Source organism: Ursus maritimus, unplaced genomic scaffold, assembly GCF_017311325.1.
Source record: "Ursus maritimus isolate PB19 unplaced genomic scaffold, ASM1731132v1 scaffold_1, whole genome shotgun sequence".
Classification (NCBI taxonomy): Eukaryota; Metazoa; Chordata; class Mammalia; order Carnivora; family Ursidae; genus Ursus; species Ursus maritimus.
In genome coordinates, this window is record NW_024423343.1 from 814,440 (window position 1) to 835,209 (window position 20,770).

A 20,770-nucleotide genomic window follows, 5' to 3' on the forward strand; every position below is an offset into this window, starting at 1 on the left:
CTTGCTCCCAGGTGGCTCTCAGAGTGACTGACCACAGCCCTGCACCATTCCCTCACCTCACTTCCAGTGTGAGCCTGGCCTTCACCCTGAACCTCGCCTCACAGACACGCCTGTTGCATCCACACTCGCCAGGCCTGGTGCTGACCCTCAGCTCAAGGGGCTGTGCCCTTTCTTGACACACTGTCCCTTGGTGTCCGAGCCTCTCTTCCTGCCTAGCTCGCTGCCCCTGTTCTCATGGCCTCTGGTGCTGCCCCTTTCTCACTCAGTCTTCAGGGGTCTTCAGGGGTCTGTCCTGGTTCTGCTCTCTTTTCCATCTGTCTCTACCCTCTCCTCCCTAGGTGACCTGCACAGCCTGTTTGCTTCCATGCTGATGACACTCTGCCTGCATCCCAGACCCATCGACCCATTGGCGCCAGTGCAGCGCCCCACCCCCATTCCAGGAACAAATCCCGAACATGTCATCATCTCCTTTGGGACGGGCACGTGACTCAGGCTGGCACTGGGAGATGGCCCCTTGCTCCTCTGCCCGGCGTGCTGACCTCTGACACTAAGAGGTGCCCCAAACTGTGACACCCAAGACCGGGCTGGTGGGTTCCCTCAGTCTTGCCGTGAGAGTAGGGTCACACACAGCCTCCTGCCAGCAATAGGCACTGTTACTCGCCCCACTGCTTAAACCAGAACTTCGGATGGGAATGTGGGTGGCAGGTTGGGCCCCCCTGACCTTCCCTCCGCCCTCCCAGGCTGCTGCCTCTGCCTGAACGCCCCTCACCAACCTTATGTGGCTAATTCCTCAAAGATGCCTACCTGCCCGAGCGGCCCAGCCACTCACCCTTCTCCTCTCATTGAAGAGGGCTCTGCCTGTTCTGTAGCTCCTACGCCATAACACACATACACTCATGTAGCCAATGCCCGCCCCAATGCCGGGCCCACAAAAGGCACTCCATAAGTGCCTGTGAGTGGCGGAATGCATGGCGGAATGCATGACAGCATGCAGGCTCGCGGAGGCAATGTGAAGTCCTCCAGGGGGAGAATCTTGGTCTGTGCTCTTCAAGCTACCCCCTCCCCAAGTGTGGACAGTAGGGACTGACAGATAGTTGGCACCCAAACCTTTGATGAAAATCTGAGAGGGATTCCTGTGGAGCTTTCCCCACAAGGGTTATCTGACCAAAATAAACCCGCACATCAACAGGCCCCTTCTCAAGGGCAAGACCAAGCCATCAGGCCCCTCTCCTGTCCACTTTCCCTTTGGTGGGTTCAAGATCACAACCACCTCCCCCAGGCCCTTGGCCCAGGCCCTCCCTCCTCATGGCCCCTTCCTGCACCTCTCTTCACCCCAAAGAAGTACACTGGCGTCGAGTCTTGGAGAAACCCAAATGAAGTCACTCACAGAGCAGGGCCGCCGGTTGGTCTGCGATGCTGGCATCCACCAGCTCTACCCACCTCATAGGAGGGCCCACTGACGCTCAACGGGCTTACCACACACATCGCGCACACCGCTTAGTCAAGAACACTCACACACAGCTGCCCCTGATGCCCTGCCTTCTGGTCACTCCTGTCAGAGCGTGGACCTCCTTTCTAGCCTCCTCCCAGCAGTGGGACTGTGCCCCCAGGGAGTGGATGGTAGTGACTATGGTCAGTATTGCAGAAGCCTCAGCAGTGGCTTCCATTACGTAGACACACTAGTTCGTCGTACGGTGTGGTGACAGGGGGTCAGTGGTCGGCTCTGACAGACTCACGTATGCTTCCGGTGGAATTCTAGAATCTTCTCAAGAGAATGCTCCTGACTGGGCAGGTACTCATTGGCTTTGAGGTGCTCTCGGTCCAGGGTTTCATCATAATCTCCTATTTCCGCTGAAATGAGACGGTAACAGACAGTGATTCTAATTTTCAAATAAAGAAAAATACAAGCATTCGTACATGCAAATGCATGAATTAAAAGTAGAAAAAAAAATTATCCTAAATCTGTAGTAAAAGAATACATCCCTCAAATACATAGGATTTTGTATTTTACTTTTCCACGTATCTTAAGCTATTAGAAGCAAATATAAAGGCAGGTGACGAAGTTTTTTTCTGAGTTCTGAAGAACAAAGACGCTGGTGAGTGACCCCAGGGAGGCTGATGCTGAGCCCCCAATTTATCCTGAGCGGTTTGTTGTGGCTTAAACCACGCTTTCTCTGTCTGCAGTCTCAAGACTGTTGTGACCAGGAATATGGATCTTATTTGTTTCAGGGTAATGTATTTTAAATAATTTTTTCCCTCAGGGCCTCTCAGATTCTTGAGGAACAATGTCTCTTTTTAATTTCATGAATCTTGAGGCTACTCATGTTTCAAGAGTCATAGTTAAAGCCCAATAACCTTAAACAAAATACTTCTTTTTTGTTTTGAGACAGCCTCAAATTCACAGAAAGTTGCTCCCACAGGGCCCCACTCTAGAGACCGGGACACTCATGCCCACAGGCCTAGCACACGCCTCACAGCAGGGCGGGACCATGCGGCTGTGTCTGCACCTCAGACCCCGTTGTGCTTCCGCAGTGGCTCCGTGGTGCCTTCTGGAGCCGGACGGCCCCGCTCAGAGGCACACACCGCAGCTGGTGGCCCTGTCTCCCCAAGCCACTGGAGTGTAAGCAGCACGCTCGCAAGGGGAAAGTGACACTGTACTGTAACGACACTGTACACAGCCCTCGAGTAAGCGGCTCTGCCAAGGGACCGTTCGTGCTGGAAAACCATCAGTCTCTGTGAGAAGACTTCAGACCCAATAAAAAATAAATCACTTTGGAAACTTACATTAACAAGAGCCAACAAGGCCCCCTAGTGCAGGATGGCAAATCTACAATGAAACTATTTGTAGGAGGGCTGTGTGTGAGGACAAGTAAACCACAAATTAACCCACATATTGGTTGCTACGATTCCTGATACTTTCTACATTATACTTCCTGTGCTCCAATTTTCAGACACATTAGTCTTGTGCCAGGGGGACTCTAGTCCAGCAGCAGCGTGTTTCCCTCTTCCTACTCTGTCAGCTGGGGGATTCGTAAGGCCCCGGCAAGGCACAACCTGCTTTCAGAACCTCTTCCTACACAATAATTCTTCCTGTTCTTCTGAGCCATCCCTTGCTCTGTGTGACATACTGAGAAACGTGTTTTTCCTCAGGGGTTTGATACCTAACTCGTCACCACAGGGGCTGTGACATTCACGCCAGGGAGGTCTCTTTCCAGGGGTGCTAAGGGTCGGGGCTGTCATTTGGCTCCCAGACTGAAGACATTCATGGGAAAATGTGAGAAGGCACAAAGGAGAGACATTCCCAAAGAATATGTATGGCTGCCGATCTCGGCCTTGAGCCTTTCTTTCTGAGTGGAGACTGTTTGCCTCAAGGACCTCCACCTGATAGATGTTAATCTTCAGCTTATCAGAGAAAATGGGCAAATTAAAGGCCCGTTCTTCATCACACTCGTTAACCTTGAAGACACATCAGGCGCTGGTGGTCAAGAGCGCTGTGCACGTCTGACATGGTCCGCGCTTCCGCCCAGGGCAGGGAGATACTAACCCTGCAGAAGGTGGGATGCCAGAAGGGCCGCCGTGGTGTCTGTGCAGGGCAGACGCTCCTCCAGGAGGTCTCTCTTGAGTTGCAAGGCAAACAGGTATCTAGAAGGGAGTTCAAAACACCGCAGATATCAACTCCAAAGGCTCCAGAGCACCCCCCCCGCCACGTCTCCATCTCAGGAGAGCATAGAGCCCCAGGAAACCGCAGCAACCAGGGACATCAGAGCAGACGGTGAGCAAAGGCAAAGTGACAGGGGCCCTTCACAGGCAGCAGCTCAGTGGACAGGGTCACGTGCAGCAGACCCCACACACAGGAGCACTCACACGCTCGCCTTCTAGACACAACACACCTTTAAAGGGGACGCTCACAAATTCATATTACTTATGTTACACACACAAAACTGCACTCAACAATTCTGTTGTGGAAGAGCAGAAATATCCAATGAAGATATAACTTAAAATGCGGCTCTGAGAGTTGTAGACAGATTGAGGATATTTGGTTCTGGCTATGAGCTGAGAAACAGGCACTCCTAAATGCTAAAAATGTACTAGAGAAGGCAATTTGAATGTATTCATATATTCATTTATCCATCAACAAATAATTACTCAGCAAGTATTACATTCCAGGTACTATTCCTGGACTTGGAAGTACAACGCAAAACAAACTCTCTCCTTGCTGGAATTTACACTCTAGAGCAAGCTTACAATCGAAATGTGCCTGCCCTTGAACTTGGCAATTTCACTTTTATGAAACTTTCCTGGAGAAATATTTTCCAGGGTTTACGAAGGTATGTGGACAAGGCTGTTTACTCGCAGCAATATAGCAGAGAAATAATCTAAGTGTGCACAGATAGGAAAGGAGTTCAATAAAGTAGATTACAGCCACACGCACTGCTGTGGAAAGACATCCACAGCACACTACAGACACGGGGTAAAATACAAAACAAGAAACAACCAACCTAGAGTACGATGTGTATAGTGACACAGCTTTGTAAGGTAATTTCTTTAAAGACCTAGGTCCACTCGTACATTGCTATAAATTCATCTGGAACACACATCCCAAGTGATACCACTTCTGGGGACAATGCAGTGGGCAGAGTGAAGAGCTACATTTACTTTTTACATAGCTTTATTTTGACGTTTCTCTTCTTTTATCATAAACAGTAAATTTTTCTTATAAATAAATAAATAAGAAACTTTTGCATAAACATGGCTTGGACTCAGGACCCAGAATTAGGTAATGGTTCCTATTCCTTGTTATTTCCCGGGTATCTATATTTAAAAGTCATTCCCTCAGAGAGGACTCTTGGTGAACGTCAGGTACATAGACACTACGCACATGAGTTCTGTGTTCACTCTGAAAACCACTTTCTGCTGTCCTTCGGGTTCAGTCATTTTACCCATCAAATGTGGGGCTGGACTAATGGGATCCCAACATTGGGCTGCAGCGGACAGTCTGTGATTTTTGTGATGTTACAAGGCTCTACAAAAACCTTCTCAAGTGAGGTTCTTAAGATGCCTGCAGTTCAGGCAGGACTCCATTTTTAGTCAGAAGGGCTGTTACTACTACAATGATATCCTAGTTCTCTTGTACCTTACATCTGATCTTCATTCATCCTGAGAAATCACACACCCCGAGCACCTCATGAGCCAGGTGCTGCGGGAGACACAGGTGAATTCTAGACCCTGCTGACAATAGCTGTGCTTCAGGAGGGGTTCTTTACCTTGTATATTCTTCCTGCAACTGACCCGGGTCAGGTGGGAAAAATTTCACTGCCAGACGAAGCAACGCGTTCTTTGGCCCTATGAAAAGAAACATTTTATTTATTTATTTAAAACATTTTTTAAAGATTTTATTTATTTATTTGACAGAGACAGAGAGAGCACAAGCAGGGGGAGCGGCAGGCAGAGGGAGAAGCAGGCTCCCCACTGAGCAGGGAGCCCGATGCGGGGCTCCATCTAGGACCCTGGGATCATGACCTGAGCTGAAGGCAGATGCTTAACCAGCTGAGCCACCAGGCGTCCCTGAAAAGAAACATTTTAAACTTCACAAGTAAAGTCAATCCCACTATTTTTTGAAGTCTTTATCTACTTCAGTGAAAGGAAAACGTCATCACTCACTACACTGAGCTAGAACCACCTGATGACTGGAAAGAAAACGCAGAAGACGCTAGCCCGTCTGAGCATCTCAGCTTTGCTGAAATTCTGTAATAACACAGCTATGTAATTTTCACCAAGCAGCAAAAAGGAGGCGCTGTGCAACAGGGCCACGATGACCTAAATGACCTTAGGTCACCAGTGACTAATGAAGCTGCTGGCACCCATCCTTTTCTCCCATATGGGACCAAACAGACTGCAGGTGAATCCAGACCCCTGGACAGCACCCTGTTACTAAGAGGCATTACTATGTGCCCCAATTTTCAAAATTTAATGGAGACTAACAAACATAATTATGTTCATAATTACAAAACAATATAAACTATTCTATTAAAAATGTAATTAAATTGCATGTCAACCATACTCAAATAAAAAATAATACCACAAAAAATAAAGTTTTAAAAATTGTTTAAAAAAAATTAAGGTAATTAAAGGAAGAACCTCAATGCCTTTTTATAACTTGGAGGGGAGAAACTGCATATTTATTTTTACATATTGGCCAAAAATTAAAGTTGCACATCCAAGAGCATATCTGGTTACTGCTATGTTTGAGAACCACTGGCCATGCCCAGCTGCCGCAGGCTGAGACTAACCAGCGACACGACCTCCAAGTTCACGTGCTGCCGGCGATCACCTCACTGCTCCCCAGGGTGGTGACAATGAACATCTGAACATACCTCCAATTTGAACAGTCAAGAACAAAAGCATCTTAAATGAACAGAATTTTAAAGAGTTTAAAAAAAGACTTACTTCGTACTTGCCTAATGATGGGCTTCATAGGTTCCAGCCAAATCTAAAGAGGATTTAAGAAAAGAGATCATATCCAATGATTTTTGTATTTAATAACTATGTTACAAAATACAGAACTGTTTATAACTAGGAGAGATATACAAGGTGGGCCTGTTTTGGATCTCTGCTCACACACCAGTCACACCCTGACAAACAGCTGGGAGAGGCCCAGGAGCGCCTGCTTCGAGAAGTGTGGGAGGGTGATGGGACGCCACGCAGGCCGGGACCCCTCCATTACGTCACATGCACACTGTTGCTGCTACGCACAGCATGGGTACCAACAATTATTTTGGGGGGCATCTGTTAAGGCCAAACAAATCTTTGGTACAAGGTACACCTGTAAACAAATGGACAAGAGTGCCACTGCATGGAGGAGCAGACAGAGCTCTGTAACGCTGACATGCTTACTAAACAGGCTGATTTTGGTTTCCTTTTTTTTTTTTTTTAAAGTAGACTCCACACCCAGCACGGAGCCCAAGGCTGGGCTTGAGCTCACAAGCGTGAGATCATGACCTGAGCTGAAGTCAAGAGTCAGACACTTAACGGACTGAGCCACCCAGACGCCCCTGATTTTGGTTTCTTTAAACCAGTTCCACCTGTAAATATTAAAGCTCCACATTTTTTAAGGTTCATCTATCAAGTAACATGAGGGATAACCAATGAATTTAGTAAAAGTTTGCTCAAAATGATTATCATGCAGATGTCCTAGTGGTTGTTTCTGGATTTCCTTGGCACATGTACTGGTGGGGAGAACAAATTTAGGGAGGATGGGAACTCAGCTTAGCTAAAAGGCAAATGCAGTCCACGTCTCCACAGTACAGCTCTGATAACCGCAGCGTGATAAAGTATCGTGCCTGTATCACTGTAGACGGTCCTCAAAGGCTCTCTGTGGCCACGTACATGGTGAGCACCCATGATGCACCGAGAGCCTGTTTGCAAGAATAAGGCAAGGACACATACCCAGTAGGACTGGGGGTGCTGAAACTCCAGCCCGAAGTAGTCACACTCCGTCAGGTTCAAGTGCCTCCACACCTGAGTCAGCAATGTCTGTCCGTCGCGCTTAGGCTGTGAAGGCAGGGAGGGGACATAGGAAGATTAGGTGACTTCCCACAGCATGGGTTCATGAAACACTGTGGCATGACCTGGCCTTCCGCACGTTAAACTCCATCCTACTGAACTCCTGCCTTCACTCCGCCTTCTACAGGGCTTACAAACCACCACAAAGCAAATAAAGAGCCCAAGGCTCTTTGTGCTTAGAAACTGACACCAAGGGGTGCCTGGGTGGCTCAGTTAAGCAGCTGCCTTCGCCTCAGATCGTGATCCCCGGGTCCTGGGATCGAGTCCCACGTTGGGATTGAGCCCCATGTTGGGATCGAGCCCCACGTCCGGCTCCCTGCTCAGCAGAGAGCTGCTTCTCCCTCTCCCTCTGCCTGCTGCTCTGCCTACTTGTGCTCTCTCTCTGTCAAATAAATACATAAAATCTTAAAAAAAGAAAAAACTGACACCAACATAAAGCTAGAAAATTCCTTCAATTCCTTCAGTCTTTATGTACTCAGTTGTGTCCTTAGCCATTTTCTTTAGTAACCTGAGGCATTTTCAGAATGCAGAACAAATTTTCAGCGTCAGTGAACATTTTATCAAACAATTTGATATTCACTAAAAAGGTGGGTCTCATACTCCTTGTCTGCATAAGAGCCAAGTGAATACTTTATTATTTGGTAACAACAACATTAGCGAGAAGAGCATGGACTGTTCAAACATGAGGTGGGCAAGCGGCTCTCCATTTAGAAGAAAAATGGAGTTAGATTCCTGGTCCGCACTGCTCACAAAAATAAATTCCAGTGGACTAAAGAATAGAATGAAACAGAGAATACTTCTCTAATCTTGGGCTAAGTAAAGTCTTCCTAAGTATAGCATAGAGACAGATTTGATTAAATAAAGATGAAAAACTTCTGAATAAACAGTGAATAAAGTTATAATTTAGAATCATACTGAAACAAATTATCTTTCAAATTGTTCTTATGAATTGGATAAAGAAATATAAATGGCTTTTAGGCACAGAAAAAGGTACTCAAGCCCTCTAATAAGGAAATAAACTAAAACAGCGAGATATCATTTTTCACCTATCTCAGAGGCCTGGGAGAGCGATGTGATGTGGCTGCGGAAAGACAGCCGTGTCACACACTGCCGGGGGAACCCGAATCCATCCTATCTTCTGGTAGAATCTGAAGACACCTCCAAAATTTAAAGTGTACCCATGTATCTTTGCTCTAGCAATTCTACTTCTAGAACTTTCTCCTGCAGATGGTCTCACACAACCGCACAGAGCTAAATATGCACGGACAAATCCAGTGATGAACTGATGACACAGACGGTACATCCACAGCTGAAACCGTGCAATCACTACAAACTCTGCGTGTGCTGCTGTGGAACGAAGTCCAAGGCTGCGGTCTAGTCAAGCAGGAAAAAGGGTTCCCCTTCTATCCAGTGCCTGTAATAGAATTCCACTTCCTAAAACACTCACACTGCATTTGCCACTTAGTACTGAATGGGGGTGATGGGTGGGAAAAGCACTTTCACTTTTACCTTATTTACCAACTTCTGTAATGTCTAAATTTTCATCAATAGGCATCTGTCATTTTTTAAAAGATTTTATTTATTTACTTGAGACCAAGACAGAGATAGCGACAGAGACAGCCAAAGAGAGCACCAGAGGGGAGGAGGGAGAGAAGCAGACTCCCTGCCGAGCAGGGAGCCTGACGTGGGACTCCATCCCAGAACCCTGGGATCATGACCGGAGCCGAAGGCAGACGCTTCACCGATGGAGCCACCCAAGCACCCCTGGCATCTGTCATCTTTGCAGTGAGAAAATAATGTATGTAAGTGGGAAGAAAGGTAAACCTCCATTGTTCCAAAGGACATCGTGCTCCTGTAAGTTTAAGCAGTAGACATTCTCGCTGTGTACCCAGGAAGTGTTTACGCTCCTAAGAGTGGGGTTCTTATGTGAAGATACGAAACCCTGCACTATGCGGTGCCAAGAAGTTCACAGCGGATCACAGCGCCGGAGGCACCTCGCTGCCACGGGAAGGTGGGCTGCGAAGAGTCCTACGCTGACAACACATCTCACGGAGAGCAGCGGAGTGACTCTTCTGGATGTAAGTACTGTCCCATCACCCCTTACAAGGATCACGGTAGGGGCTCACTCTCACGGGGTGGGTGCCGGAAGAGGCACGCCGGGGCTTGGGTGCCCACTGTGCTCTTGTGGACAACGCACCCACACTAGGGTTTCTTGGACTGATGTGCAGTCGATCCCCTCAGTGGGGAACTGGTCAGAGGTCATGGAAATCATGGAGTCCGCCACAACTCCTCTAACACTAAACACTTCTCCCCAGGAAGCTCTCCCACAGCCATGTCCCCTCCCCCGGGACTGGAGGGGGGTGGGGGTGGGGAGCTCCGTAGGAGGGAACACCCTCAAAGTGTGGTGTGCATGGCCCCACATGACCTGGCCTCACCCGTCCAGGGGCGACCTGGATAGCCGGCTGCTCCCTTACAGGGAAATATCCTCTCCCCCTGTCGGTCTCCAGCAGAGCCTCTGAGAACCCGAGGAGTTAGTGACCTCGAGGGTAAGGTCCCCCTACTTTCGGTCAGCTCCACTTAACTGCCACATCCCTTGGTTCTTATCCCCAGCACCGTGCTTACGGCATTGTTGTTCACAAAGCTATTCGTCTGGGTGCATTCCTACTACTAGACGGTCGGAGACTGCGTCATCCGTCCTTGAATCTCCAGGCACATCACACCGTAGGTGCGCCACCGACAGGCCCAAAACATCCCCAACTGCTCTGCTGCGTTCAAGCCCTCCCCTCTCCTTTTTCAACTGTGTGGTCGCCCTGTGTGGTGGAACGGTAGGGTTAACGGTCCTCCCAAGCCCTCTACCCACAGTCAGTGCAGCGTGGGCTTGTTCAGGGGGCCTGCCCAACTGATAAGGGGTGCCAATGTGTACCAAGGCTGCCGACACACAGGGGGCACATTCCTGATGCACCAGCGTCCAACCCAGAACAGGGTTTTTAAATCTGGACCCAAAAATACATTTAATTACACATTTCTGTTTTAAAAAACATACACACATATATGCACATATGTATGCATATACATATATCCATACACACATACACATATGTATACGTGTGTAAGCACCTGGACTGGAGTAAATTTTACTAAAGTAAAAAAGCTTTCCCAAGTCAATTATCCTATGTTCAAACAAAAAAAAGGAACTTTGTATTCTCTGTGTGACCTGAGATACACACTGAACTCCTACAAAACCCAGCAGAATCAGGTGTTTCCACAAACCATGTAGCGACAGGCATTCCCAAAGCTAGTCAAATTGGTCCGAAGCATGTGGGTGGTGACAGTGGTCTCTTCTAAGTCTCTTTCTTGGGAAAGAACTCCCAAACTCCATGCAAACACACATACAACACTGAGAGAAAAATTCCAAGTTATAGGTATCAGTGAAAATATCCTGAGTAAGGGGCGCCTGGGTGGCTCGGCTGGTTGAGCATCTGACTCTTGGTTTCAGCTCAGGTGGTGACCTCAGGGTCCTGAGACTGAGCCCTATGTTGGGCTGCACTCTGGGCGTGGAGCCTGCCTAACGTTTTTTCTCTTCCTTTGCACCCTCCCTGCCTCTCTCTCTCAAAAAAAAAAAAAAAAAAAAAAAAAAAAAAAAAAAAAATCCCGAGTAAAATACCGGCAAACACAATCCAGCAACAACTCAAAGAGTAATATACCATAACCAAGTAAAATTAATAAAAAAACAGGATAATTCAATACAGTATCAGCACATTTATCACTATATCCTATCAATAGATTTGTCAGAAAAAAAAATCCTAGGATTATTGCCAGAATCTGAAAAGCTGAGAAGGCATCTGATAAAATTTAATTTCTACTCTTCATATAAATTCTTTTTTTAAAAAACATTTTTATTTATTTAAGAGAGAGAGAGACAGAGAGAGATAATGTGCGTGTGTGAGCACAAGCAGGGGGAGCAGCAGCAGGAAAGGGAGAAGCGGACTCCCCGCTGAGCAGGAGCCTGATGTGGGGCTCGATCCCAGGACCCTGGGATCACGACCTGAGCCGAAGGCAGACGCTTAACCGACTGAGCCACCCAGGCGCCCTTGATATAAATTCTTTTTTTTAAAATAGATTTTATTTATTTATTTGACAGAGAGAGAGAGAGAGCACAAGAGGGAGCAGCAGGCAGAGGGAGAAGGAGAAGCAGGCTCCCCGCTGAGGCGCTCCATCCCAGGACCCTGGGATCATGACCTGAGCCGAAGACAGACGCTCAACCGACTGAGCCACCCAGGAGCCCCCTTGATATAAATTCTTAAGAAAATAGGAAGAAAAAGTGATTCTTTAACATTTAACAAGACGAGAAGGCCACTCCCAACAGTACACTCAATGACTACTATGTGACACCAACATCAAAATGGAGAAAGAAACGAGAGGTAAAAAATCAGAAGGGAAGCAAAACTATCATTATATGCAGATATGATCATTTCCTCTGAAAACCCAAGAACATCAACTAGAAAAGCATTATGAAAGAGATGGATTCAGTTAGGTGGGGGTGGGAAAATTTCTATACATACATCAAAACAGCCTTCACCTACACACAATTAGCCACCATTTTCAGGACAGAAAGGAAGAAAACAACCACATTTGTAACAGCCACAAGAGTTGAAGTCTTGGAATAAACTTAACAAAAGAAAGCTTCATGCAGAAGTGTTATGAGAGAAGAAGGGGACCACCAATGGGGCGTGGAGAGGCACCCGGTATTCTTGCACAGAAACACCCTCACGGAGGTGTCAGTTCTCCTTGAATTAAGCCAGATTCCACGCTGTCCTAATAAAAGGATTAAAAGGATTCTCTGAGGAACCTGACAGGCTAATTCTACAGCTGTTATTATTTTTTTAATGCAAGCATGCCAGTGAAAAAGAAAAATAGATGAGGACTAGCCTTACGAGATATTCAACCTGTTGAAAACCAAAGTAATTAAAACGTGTGGTACTGGTGCTTGCCACATAGACAAGTAACTAGAACAGACTGGGAGATGAAGAAATCCACCCAAATATGGAAAGTACTGGAGTACCTGATAAATGTGATATTTCAGGTCAATAGATGGGAGGAACACACATTATCCAGCAAAAACCACTTGGTGTCCCTCTGGAAAAAACAAGGTTGTACCCTTACCTCACATAATAATTTCAAGATGAGTAAAATATCTAAACACAAAAACATCAACTCATCAAGTCCGGCAATGAGCCAGTTTTCATACTCTATGGGCAGAGAAGCCGTGTTCAGGACACGCCAGAAGTTCACCCTAACAGGGGACTTGAGAAATGGGGGACTGGAAATGAAGTATCTGCACAAGCAGCAGCTGCTGTGGGTGCCCAGCTGGCTTGGGGCCGAGTTGGAACCCCACAGTGGATGTAGGGTTGACTTCAAAATACAGTCGTAAGGGACAGGGGACTGAGCTGGGTGGCTCAGTCAGTTATGTGGCCAGCCAACTCTTGATCTGGGCTCAGGTCATGGTCTCAGGGTTCTGGGATGGAGCCCTGCATCAGGCTCCTTGCTCAGCAGGGAGTCTCTTTGAGGATTCGCTCTTCCTCTCCCACCGTCCCTCTCTCCCACTCGCAGTCTCTCTCTCTCTCTCTCTCAAATAAATAAATAAATAAATAAATAAATAAATAAATAAATCTTAAAAAAAATAATCTTGGGGCGCCTGGGTGGCTCAGTCGGGTAAGCGTCTGCCTTCGGTGGAGGGCCTGCTTGCTCCGTGGGGAGCCTGACTATCCCTCTCCCTCTGCCTGCCACTCTGCCTACTTGTGCTCTCTTTCTCTGTGTCAAATAAATAAATAAATAAAATCTTAAACAAACAAACAAAAACACACCCCAATCTTAAAAAAGAAAAAAAACATGAAAAGCAACTGCTGTCAAGTCGAAGACACACAGGGAAGAAACAGCTCATGTCACAGCAAAGTGCAAATTTCTTTAAAACACACCAGACTGCAAGGATGCCTGTGTGGCTCAGTCAGTTAAGCATCTGTCTTCGTTTGGCTCAGGTCATGATCCTGGGGTCCTGGGATCGAGTCCTGCATCAGGCTCCCTGCTCAGTGGGGAGCCTGCTTCTCCCTCTGTCTGCCACTCCCCCTGGTTGTGCTCTCTCTCTCTCAAATAAACAAATACAATCTTAAAAAAAAATAAGTAAAACACATCAGACTATAAACATCAGTAAGTAAAAAGATTACAAATTGATGAGAACAATGGGCAAGAGGACAGGCTGTTCAAAAGCACAGAAGCCTAAGTGATGTTTGCACACACACAAAGAGGCTCGCTGCGACTCATGACCAGAGGTGCATGGGTCAGAATCAGGCGGAGGCTCCATCTTGGTGTTGATCAGGGTGCCAGAACTCGGTCTGATGCCAGGTGAGCAAGTGTGGGCCAAGTGCTCCCACATGGGGCTGTGGCAAACTGGTGCTCCCAATGCTGTGCAGCCTGGCTGGAGCTACCTACTAAAATCTAAATGTTCACACCATTCTCCAAATAATCCCACTCTGAGAGGAATTTCACAGGTGCAAACCCATGTGTATAAAACAGTATTTGTTAACAGTAATGCTTCTAATAGCGAATGACTAAACTAGCCTAAATCTACCCCTGCAGGACAGGTTAAACTGTGGCACATCCAGGGCTACACGGAAGTGGAAAGACCTTCAAGATACACTGTTGAGGGAACAAGGAGGGGTGGGGCACTGCCTATGCCACCATCCGTGCAGGGAATGCACACACAGATGTGAATACACGGACACACATATACGCAGGTAAATGTTCTGGAAGGAGCATAGTAACTAGGAATGGCGGTTGTTTCCAGAGAACTAAACTGTGTGACTGCGTATACTTTATACTTTTTGAAATTTCTATCATGAGCATGTACTAACCTATTTTTTTTAAAATAAAAAAGTGGGCTCAATATGGGCTGGGGAGGTGGGCTGTTTGTCCACAAGGGCCAAGTGCAGGATACTGAAGCCCAGGTGGGGCCAGTGGTCATGTCTTAGTGAAGTGGTGGGTAGTGGAGGGAGGTAATGTCTGCAGAAAACAGCACCCCACAGTAGGATGGAGAGCAGCAACAGGGACTATGTCTACATGGGAGGAGGGCCTGGCATAGAGAGCCACAGCCCCTGGCTCTGTCCAGTGACAGCTCCTGGGGTCGGCAAGACTCGGAAGGTGAGAAGCACACCTCAAACACAAATCTTCCTTGGAGAAAGGGCTAAAGCCAGGTCTGGGACAGCAAGACAGCAGGATGAACCCAGAGTGAACGCTGCCAGAAATAGGACAAACTGAAATTGCACACCACATAAGAGCATGCAGTGAGGGCCCAGCACCCCTTCTGTGCTACCTCTGCATCTTAGTTCCTCCAGGCTGCTATACCACAGACTGGGTAGCTAAAACAGCATACAACGATTTCCCAAGTTTTGGAGGCTGGGAGTCCAAAATCAAGGCATTGGCAGATTAGGTGGCTGGTGGAGGCCCGCTTTCGGCTTCACAGATGGCTGTCTTTCAGCTGTGTCCTCACATGATGGAAGGGGCTGGGAGCTCTCTCTGAGCTCTCTCTTTTAAGGGCACTAATCCCATTTATGAAGTTTCCCCCTTCATGATCTAATTCCCTCCCAAAGACCTTACCTCCAAATACCATCACAGTGGGGGTTAGGTTTTAACATATGAATTTTGGTGGACACAAACATTCAGTAGGTAACACCCTGCCATAGACGCATGACCGGAATCCCATCATGGGGAAACAGCCAAGTCCATCTGAGACTCATCTACAAATCAACTGCTGTGACCTTCAAAAGCGTCAGTGTTATGAAAGTCACACAGGCTGGAGACCAGAGACGGGACTGTACACTGGGTCATTTGTTAAAAAGGACACTAGGGGGACCAATGGGGGCACCTGAATGGGGCCTGGGGACCTGAGGGCACCGAGGGATCCACGTGAATGTCCTGAACTGTAATGATGAAGAACCTCCTTGCTTGTAGGAAATACACTTGAACTATAAGAGTGCTGGGGCACGGTGTTGGCAACATGCTCTCAACTAATTCAGGAAAGAAAAAATCTTTGTACTATTTTTGCATTTTTTTCTGTAAGTTTGAGACTGCTTCAAAATAAAAGCCTAAAAAATAAAAAAAACAGAAATTTAGCTAGCAGCTGAAAACAAAAGAATCCATATTATACTATTAGAATTAATAAATGAACTTATAGCAAGGTCACAGAATATAAAGTCAACGCATAAAAAGCAATTCTATTTCTATAAACTGATAATAAACAGCTAGAAAGTGAAACTGAAGACATGCCATCTATGGTGGAAAGACCCAGAAGTCTGCTATACTGAAAATTGTAAAACATTGCTGAGAAAAGCTAAAGAAGACCTAACCATCTGGAGAGATATGCTTGATACCCTCCAATGTATGAACATGGCACATCCCTCCACATAAGACGTTAGTGCTCCCCATGTGATCCATACATTCAATGCCATTCCAATTAAAATCCCAGCAGCTTGCATTCATAGAAATTGATAGGCGGATTAAAAAAACAATATAAATACCAAAGCCTAGTAAGCAAAGGCAATCTTAAAGAAGAGCAAAGTTGGAGGACTTACACCGTCAGATATCAAGACTTATTCTAAAGCTGTAGTAATTAAGACAGTATGGTACTGGTGCAAAAACAGACCTGTGGAGTGCATGAGAGCCTAGAAACGGACCCCCACATGCACAGTCATCTGACTTACAGCAAAGGCACCAGTGTAACTCAGTGCAGGAAGGATGGTCTTTTTGACAACTGGAGCCAAGGGAAGTGAGTAACTATATGGGAAAAAAAAAATGAACATCAACCCCTACCTCACACCATACACAAATATTAATTCAACATGAATCATGGAGCGGTAAACCTTAATAAAGCTTGGGGTAAGCATCATCTGCTCTTAAAATCCACAAGTGCACCATTAGGTAGACTGCAGGACCCATACCCACTGTACATTCCCAAAGTAGCAAATGAAAGGAGACTCTCTGAACTCTATACTGGAAAGGCCTTACAGACAATGAAAGCACTGGCATCATCAACAGATACTCACAATGGGAAGAAAACTGTCTTCACAACCCATTTCCCACTGAAGTAAGCAGTCACCCAAATTAGAACTGTGTTTCAAACACTAGGCTGGAGGAGAAACATCATTAAAAACACAATATACAAAATATAAGTTAAAAACCAAAATTTTTTGTTCAGTGTTCCCATTTTCCAGTTGGCCACAGTGTTAAAGTTCTTCTCCAAGTTTAGACAAAGCATACTGTTAAAAATTTACATAGACAAAAGTACCATTAAACATTTTTGTCTGGATGGAAATGGGCTACAAAATCTCAGCTAACAAAGTACTTCTTTATTCTTTGTCTTAAACACTGTGGGAAAATTCTGGAAAAAGCTTGATTTAGTCCTTCGACTTGTTTGTTTCATATGCCCATTTACAGTTAATTTGCCAAATTATAACTCCTCTATCTACCCAGATGCCTACTCCTATTATACAATTCATATCCCTACTGTTTCATTACTTAAAATTTTTGTCTAATAATTAGATCAATGCCAAATTTCCTTTTATAATATTATGTTGTATAATGAAAATAATCTTGAGAGCTCACAGGAAACTGTAGCTACATTCATTCTAGATTCTTTGAAAGGTCACCAACATTTTTGATAGGCATTTCATTCCCACTCTGGCACACTTTCAAATCTTAGGCTCTCACATGTCCCTAAAAATGCTGTGCACCAGAGATCTACCCAAACTGCATTGAAAGCCATAAGGATTTGTGTTGAATTTGAGAGCCTAAAGATATAACTGCCACTTCTGCTTATCAGAGAGGGGATTCTATATCCTGAAAGAAGAAACCTATCCCTATGCATTCAGTGTTCTTAGACTGAAAAGATTGTCCTGCACGTGAATTACCTCTACCACAGGACACAGGCATAACATGAGAGCTTATTTATCAATGGATCCAGTGGTACCCAGCTCTTTCTACAACGGTTTCTCTTGAAGTACTCAAGGGGATGGGACAATTTAAAAATTCCCAAATTTGAACCTCTTAATATGGGTGAGCTAGGTATCCATCTATTGGTTCTTTACTCCAAATCTACCCTTCTTTGCCTTGTTTTGTGATACCGGGGCAGGCCCCTATAGACATCTCTCTTTCACAAGTTGCCTTGTCAGGAAAGGGTGCTGGGGGATAATAATAAGAAGGAGCTTCTCTCCCTGATTCTGGGGCTTTGGGCTTTCTTGCTGCTATGGCCAGTAGGTAGCTTCTCTGCTCGCTGTATGCAGAAGACTCCATGGCTGCATCTTCCTGGGACTCCTTCTTCCACTCCAATCCTGCCAGGGGGCAGTTTCCTGCCTGCCAGCCCATTCCCATGGCACCTTGGCCAACACCTCTACCATCTGTAAGTCTGAGCTTGACCTTGGGGGAAGAGATCTCTTCCAAGCTTGCATTGGTAGCTATTCACTGCATCTCCCATTCTCTCTTCCTCTTAGTAGTTAATCCCTGTTACTAGTTAATAATCACTTCTATCACATTTCCCAGTTCAAACTACTGGTGTATTCTGTCTCCTGACTAGACCTTGAGTAGTTCAGCAGGGAGACCCTGGAAAACGCCCATGGTTGGCACAGCCTTAACATCTTTAGCCTGGAAAGAAGAGTTCTAAAACTGGGAGCAAAAAAGTCAAATCTACAGTGCCCTCCTGTAATTTGTCCAAGCTCAAGCTGTAGTTAAGACAGCTGCTGCCCTGTCACAGTAGCAGAAGCTCGGCGGGACCAGGTGAGGCTTACCAGTGCAAGAGTAATAATTAAACTGGGTTCATTAGCCACCTGTTCTGCTAGTTCCCTACTTAAATCCCCAAATTTGTGAGGAAAAGAAAAAAACCGTACCTTCAAGTGGCTCTTATAACTGGGGGAAAGTGGGTTTCAGCTTGAGAACACAGAATCAGTAATAAGCTTCTTAACAGAGGAACTGGGGGAGTACACGAAGGGGACTGAGACATGAGCACAGAAGGGGATCAATGTGAAAGACTCTCCCACTATGGGGGAAGGACTGTTGAAGTCTCCTTACATCAGAGCCAGGGCACCTCAAAAAGGATACACGCCAAGTGAACAAGGCCCAGCTTCATGACATTCACTGTTTCCCCACCATATCTGTACATAGTGTATGTTATATATCAGCAGCCAAAGAAGAAAAGTGCTGTTTCTGATAAGTTTTAGAAGTTGGACCATCAACCCATTATTTATCTTTTTAAAAAATTCCTTGTTTTTAACGTAGCATCAGGGAGAAATCGAAGGAAGGGAAGGGTATCTCAGCCTGGTAGTAAATCTCTTAGAGGAATCAGCCTCTTGGGTAATCCCTTTCTTTTCTCCTCATCAACAGAAGGTTTCTGGGTGGCTTCCTCTCCTTACTTGTGTGTACTTGTAAAAACTCATACACATAAAGGAAACCTGTCTGTCAGCACGCCCTACCCACTCACCCAGCCAGGATCTTGGTCACTCCCATGGCCCTGCAGCCAGGCAACTGTCATTTTCAGAAAGAAAGCCTGCCTGGAAAAATCAACCTGTGGCCATTGCCAAGGTCAATGAAAACAATACTGATCAGTCTGGAACCTCACTTTCAAAAATACATGGACAACCAAGAGTAAGCAGACCCTGAGAACCAAACTCCTAAAATAGAGATATCAGCCTGAAAAGTTGAGAAACTGACCCCAATGAAGAGAGAGAGTGGAGTATACCAGAAAAGGCAGTAAGAAAAATTAAGGTCCTCATAAAGGTCAATGTAATAGGCCACAGCATTCAAGAAATGAGAAGACTCTGGGGAAAAGAGAAGCAACTGACGAATTAAAAGGGGACATAAAAAGATAACTGTAGAAGTGAAACCTCAACAGGAGGCCTGAATAACAAAGTGAATAAAGTGTGAATCTGAACCAGTGATGTGAAAAACAGAGGCCAACTTCTAAGCTAGAAGTAGTGAGAGAAAAGCTCGAATTCAGAATTGTGCCTGAGAGATTTCAGGATGGGGATGGGGATGGTAAAGGGTACAAGGGGTATGGGGCACGCTGCAACAATCCAGAAATACTCGGTGGCTTATCTTTTGAAGACGGTAGAGTAAGTTGTCATTTCTTCAATCTCTTGCTAGAATCATTCAAAATAAAAAATAAAATAAGAAACAAAAATGTAAGCTCCATTTTCAGCAAAACTAGGAAAACTGCTAAATCCTGAATCAAAAAACTTGGTGGGAGGAGTGTCACTAGCCACAGAGCCAGAGCCAGAGGGTGTTGGTATATATGGGAAGGCACAAACAAGACGCCAAGAAGCAAATTTCAGCAGAAGCCTCAAAGAGCACTGATCAACATTGAAAGGTAGAACCTGGGGAGGAAAACCTGAATCCCTTGTTTGCAAAAAGGAGGGGTAAGAGACACTGGTAGCAGAGTCCAATCTTGGGCCTGTCTGGCTTGGAGAAGCACAGGAGGCAGAACCAAATAAGAAATCAGAAGTAAGCTGCCCGAGTGGGACATAGTGTGAGCAACTACACTGAAACACTCCACTGCCAGCTACTACCACTGGCTGAGAAGAAGCAAAGGTAAAACGAACTCACACACAAACCTCAGGTCACTGGAAAAATTGCAAATTTCAACTAGGCTACAACCAGTCACCCATACAAGACCTCCTGAAAATAGCCATCTAGGAACAATTTATCTTCCCCAAAAACAGGTAGTCAAATGAGAACCAACACTGCAAATATTCAAAGATATTCAAGATAAAAGGAGAAAAGAAAAAATATGAAACAAATGTAAGATGAACACTCAACAGAAAAATGTTGCCTCTTAGCAGATGAAGCTGTGACCAAAATTTCATCATGAAATTTTTTAAAAAATTTTATTTATTCATTTGTCAGAGCGAGCGAGAGAGGGAGCACAAGCAGGACGAGCAGTAGGCAGAGGGAGAAGCAGACTCCCTGCGGAGCAAGGAGCCCCATGTGGGACTCCATCCCAGGACCCCGGGATCATGACCTGAGCCGAAGGCAGGTGCTTAACCGACTAAGGCACCCAGGTGTCCCTCATCATGAAATTCTTTAAAAAGTTAATAAAGCAATGGACTCTGTAAATCAAGAGCACAAAACAGAGATGTAAGAGCTCTAGAGAGGATAACCGCAGAGAAAA

General features: G+C 45.8%; 1 protein-coding gene across 3 annotated transcripts in view; it reads right to left on the bottom strand.

Moving 5' to 3' along the window:
• The window catches only part of FARP2 (FERM, ARH/RhoGEF and pleckstrin domain protein 2), a 105,804-nt gene that overhangs the window by 50,644 nt on the left and 34,390 nt on the right, over positions 1 to 20,770 (bottom strand). For all 3 annotated transcript variants that reach the window (XM_040637999.1, XM_040637989.1, XM_040637993.1), the window contains exons 3-7: positions 7,447 to 7,551; positions 6,448 to 6,490; positions 5,265 to 5,343; positions 3,545 to 3,642; positions 1,737 to 1,851 (exon numbers count right to left, since the gene is read on the bottom strand). In XM_040637999.1, coding sequence (XP_040493933.1) covers positions 1,737 to 1,851; positions 3,545 to 3,642; positions 5,265 to 5,343; positions 6,448 to 6,490; positions 7,447 to 7,551 — 440 coding nt within the window. The remainder of the gene's footprint in view (positions 1 to 1,736; positions 1,852 to 3,544; positions 3,643 to 5,264; positions 5,344 to 6,447; positions 6,491 to 7,446; positions 7,552 to 20,770) is intronic.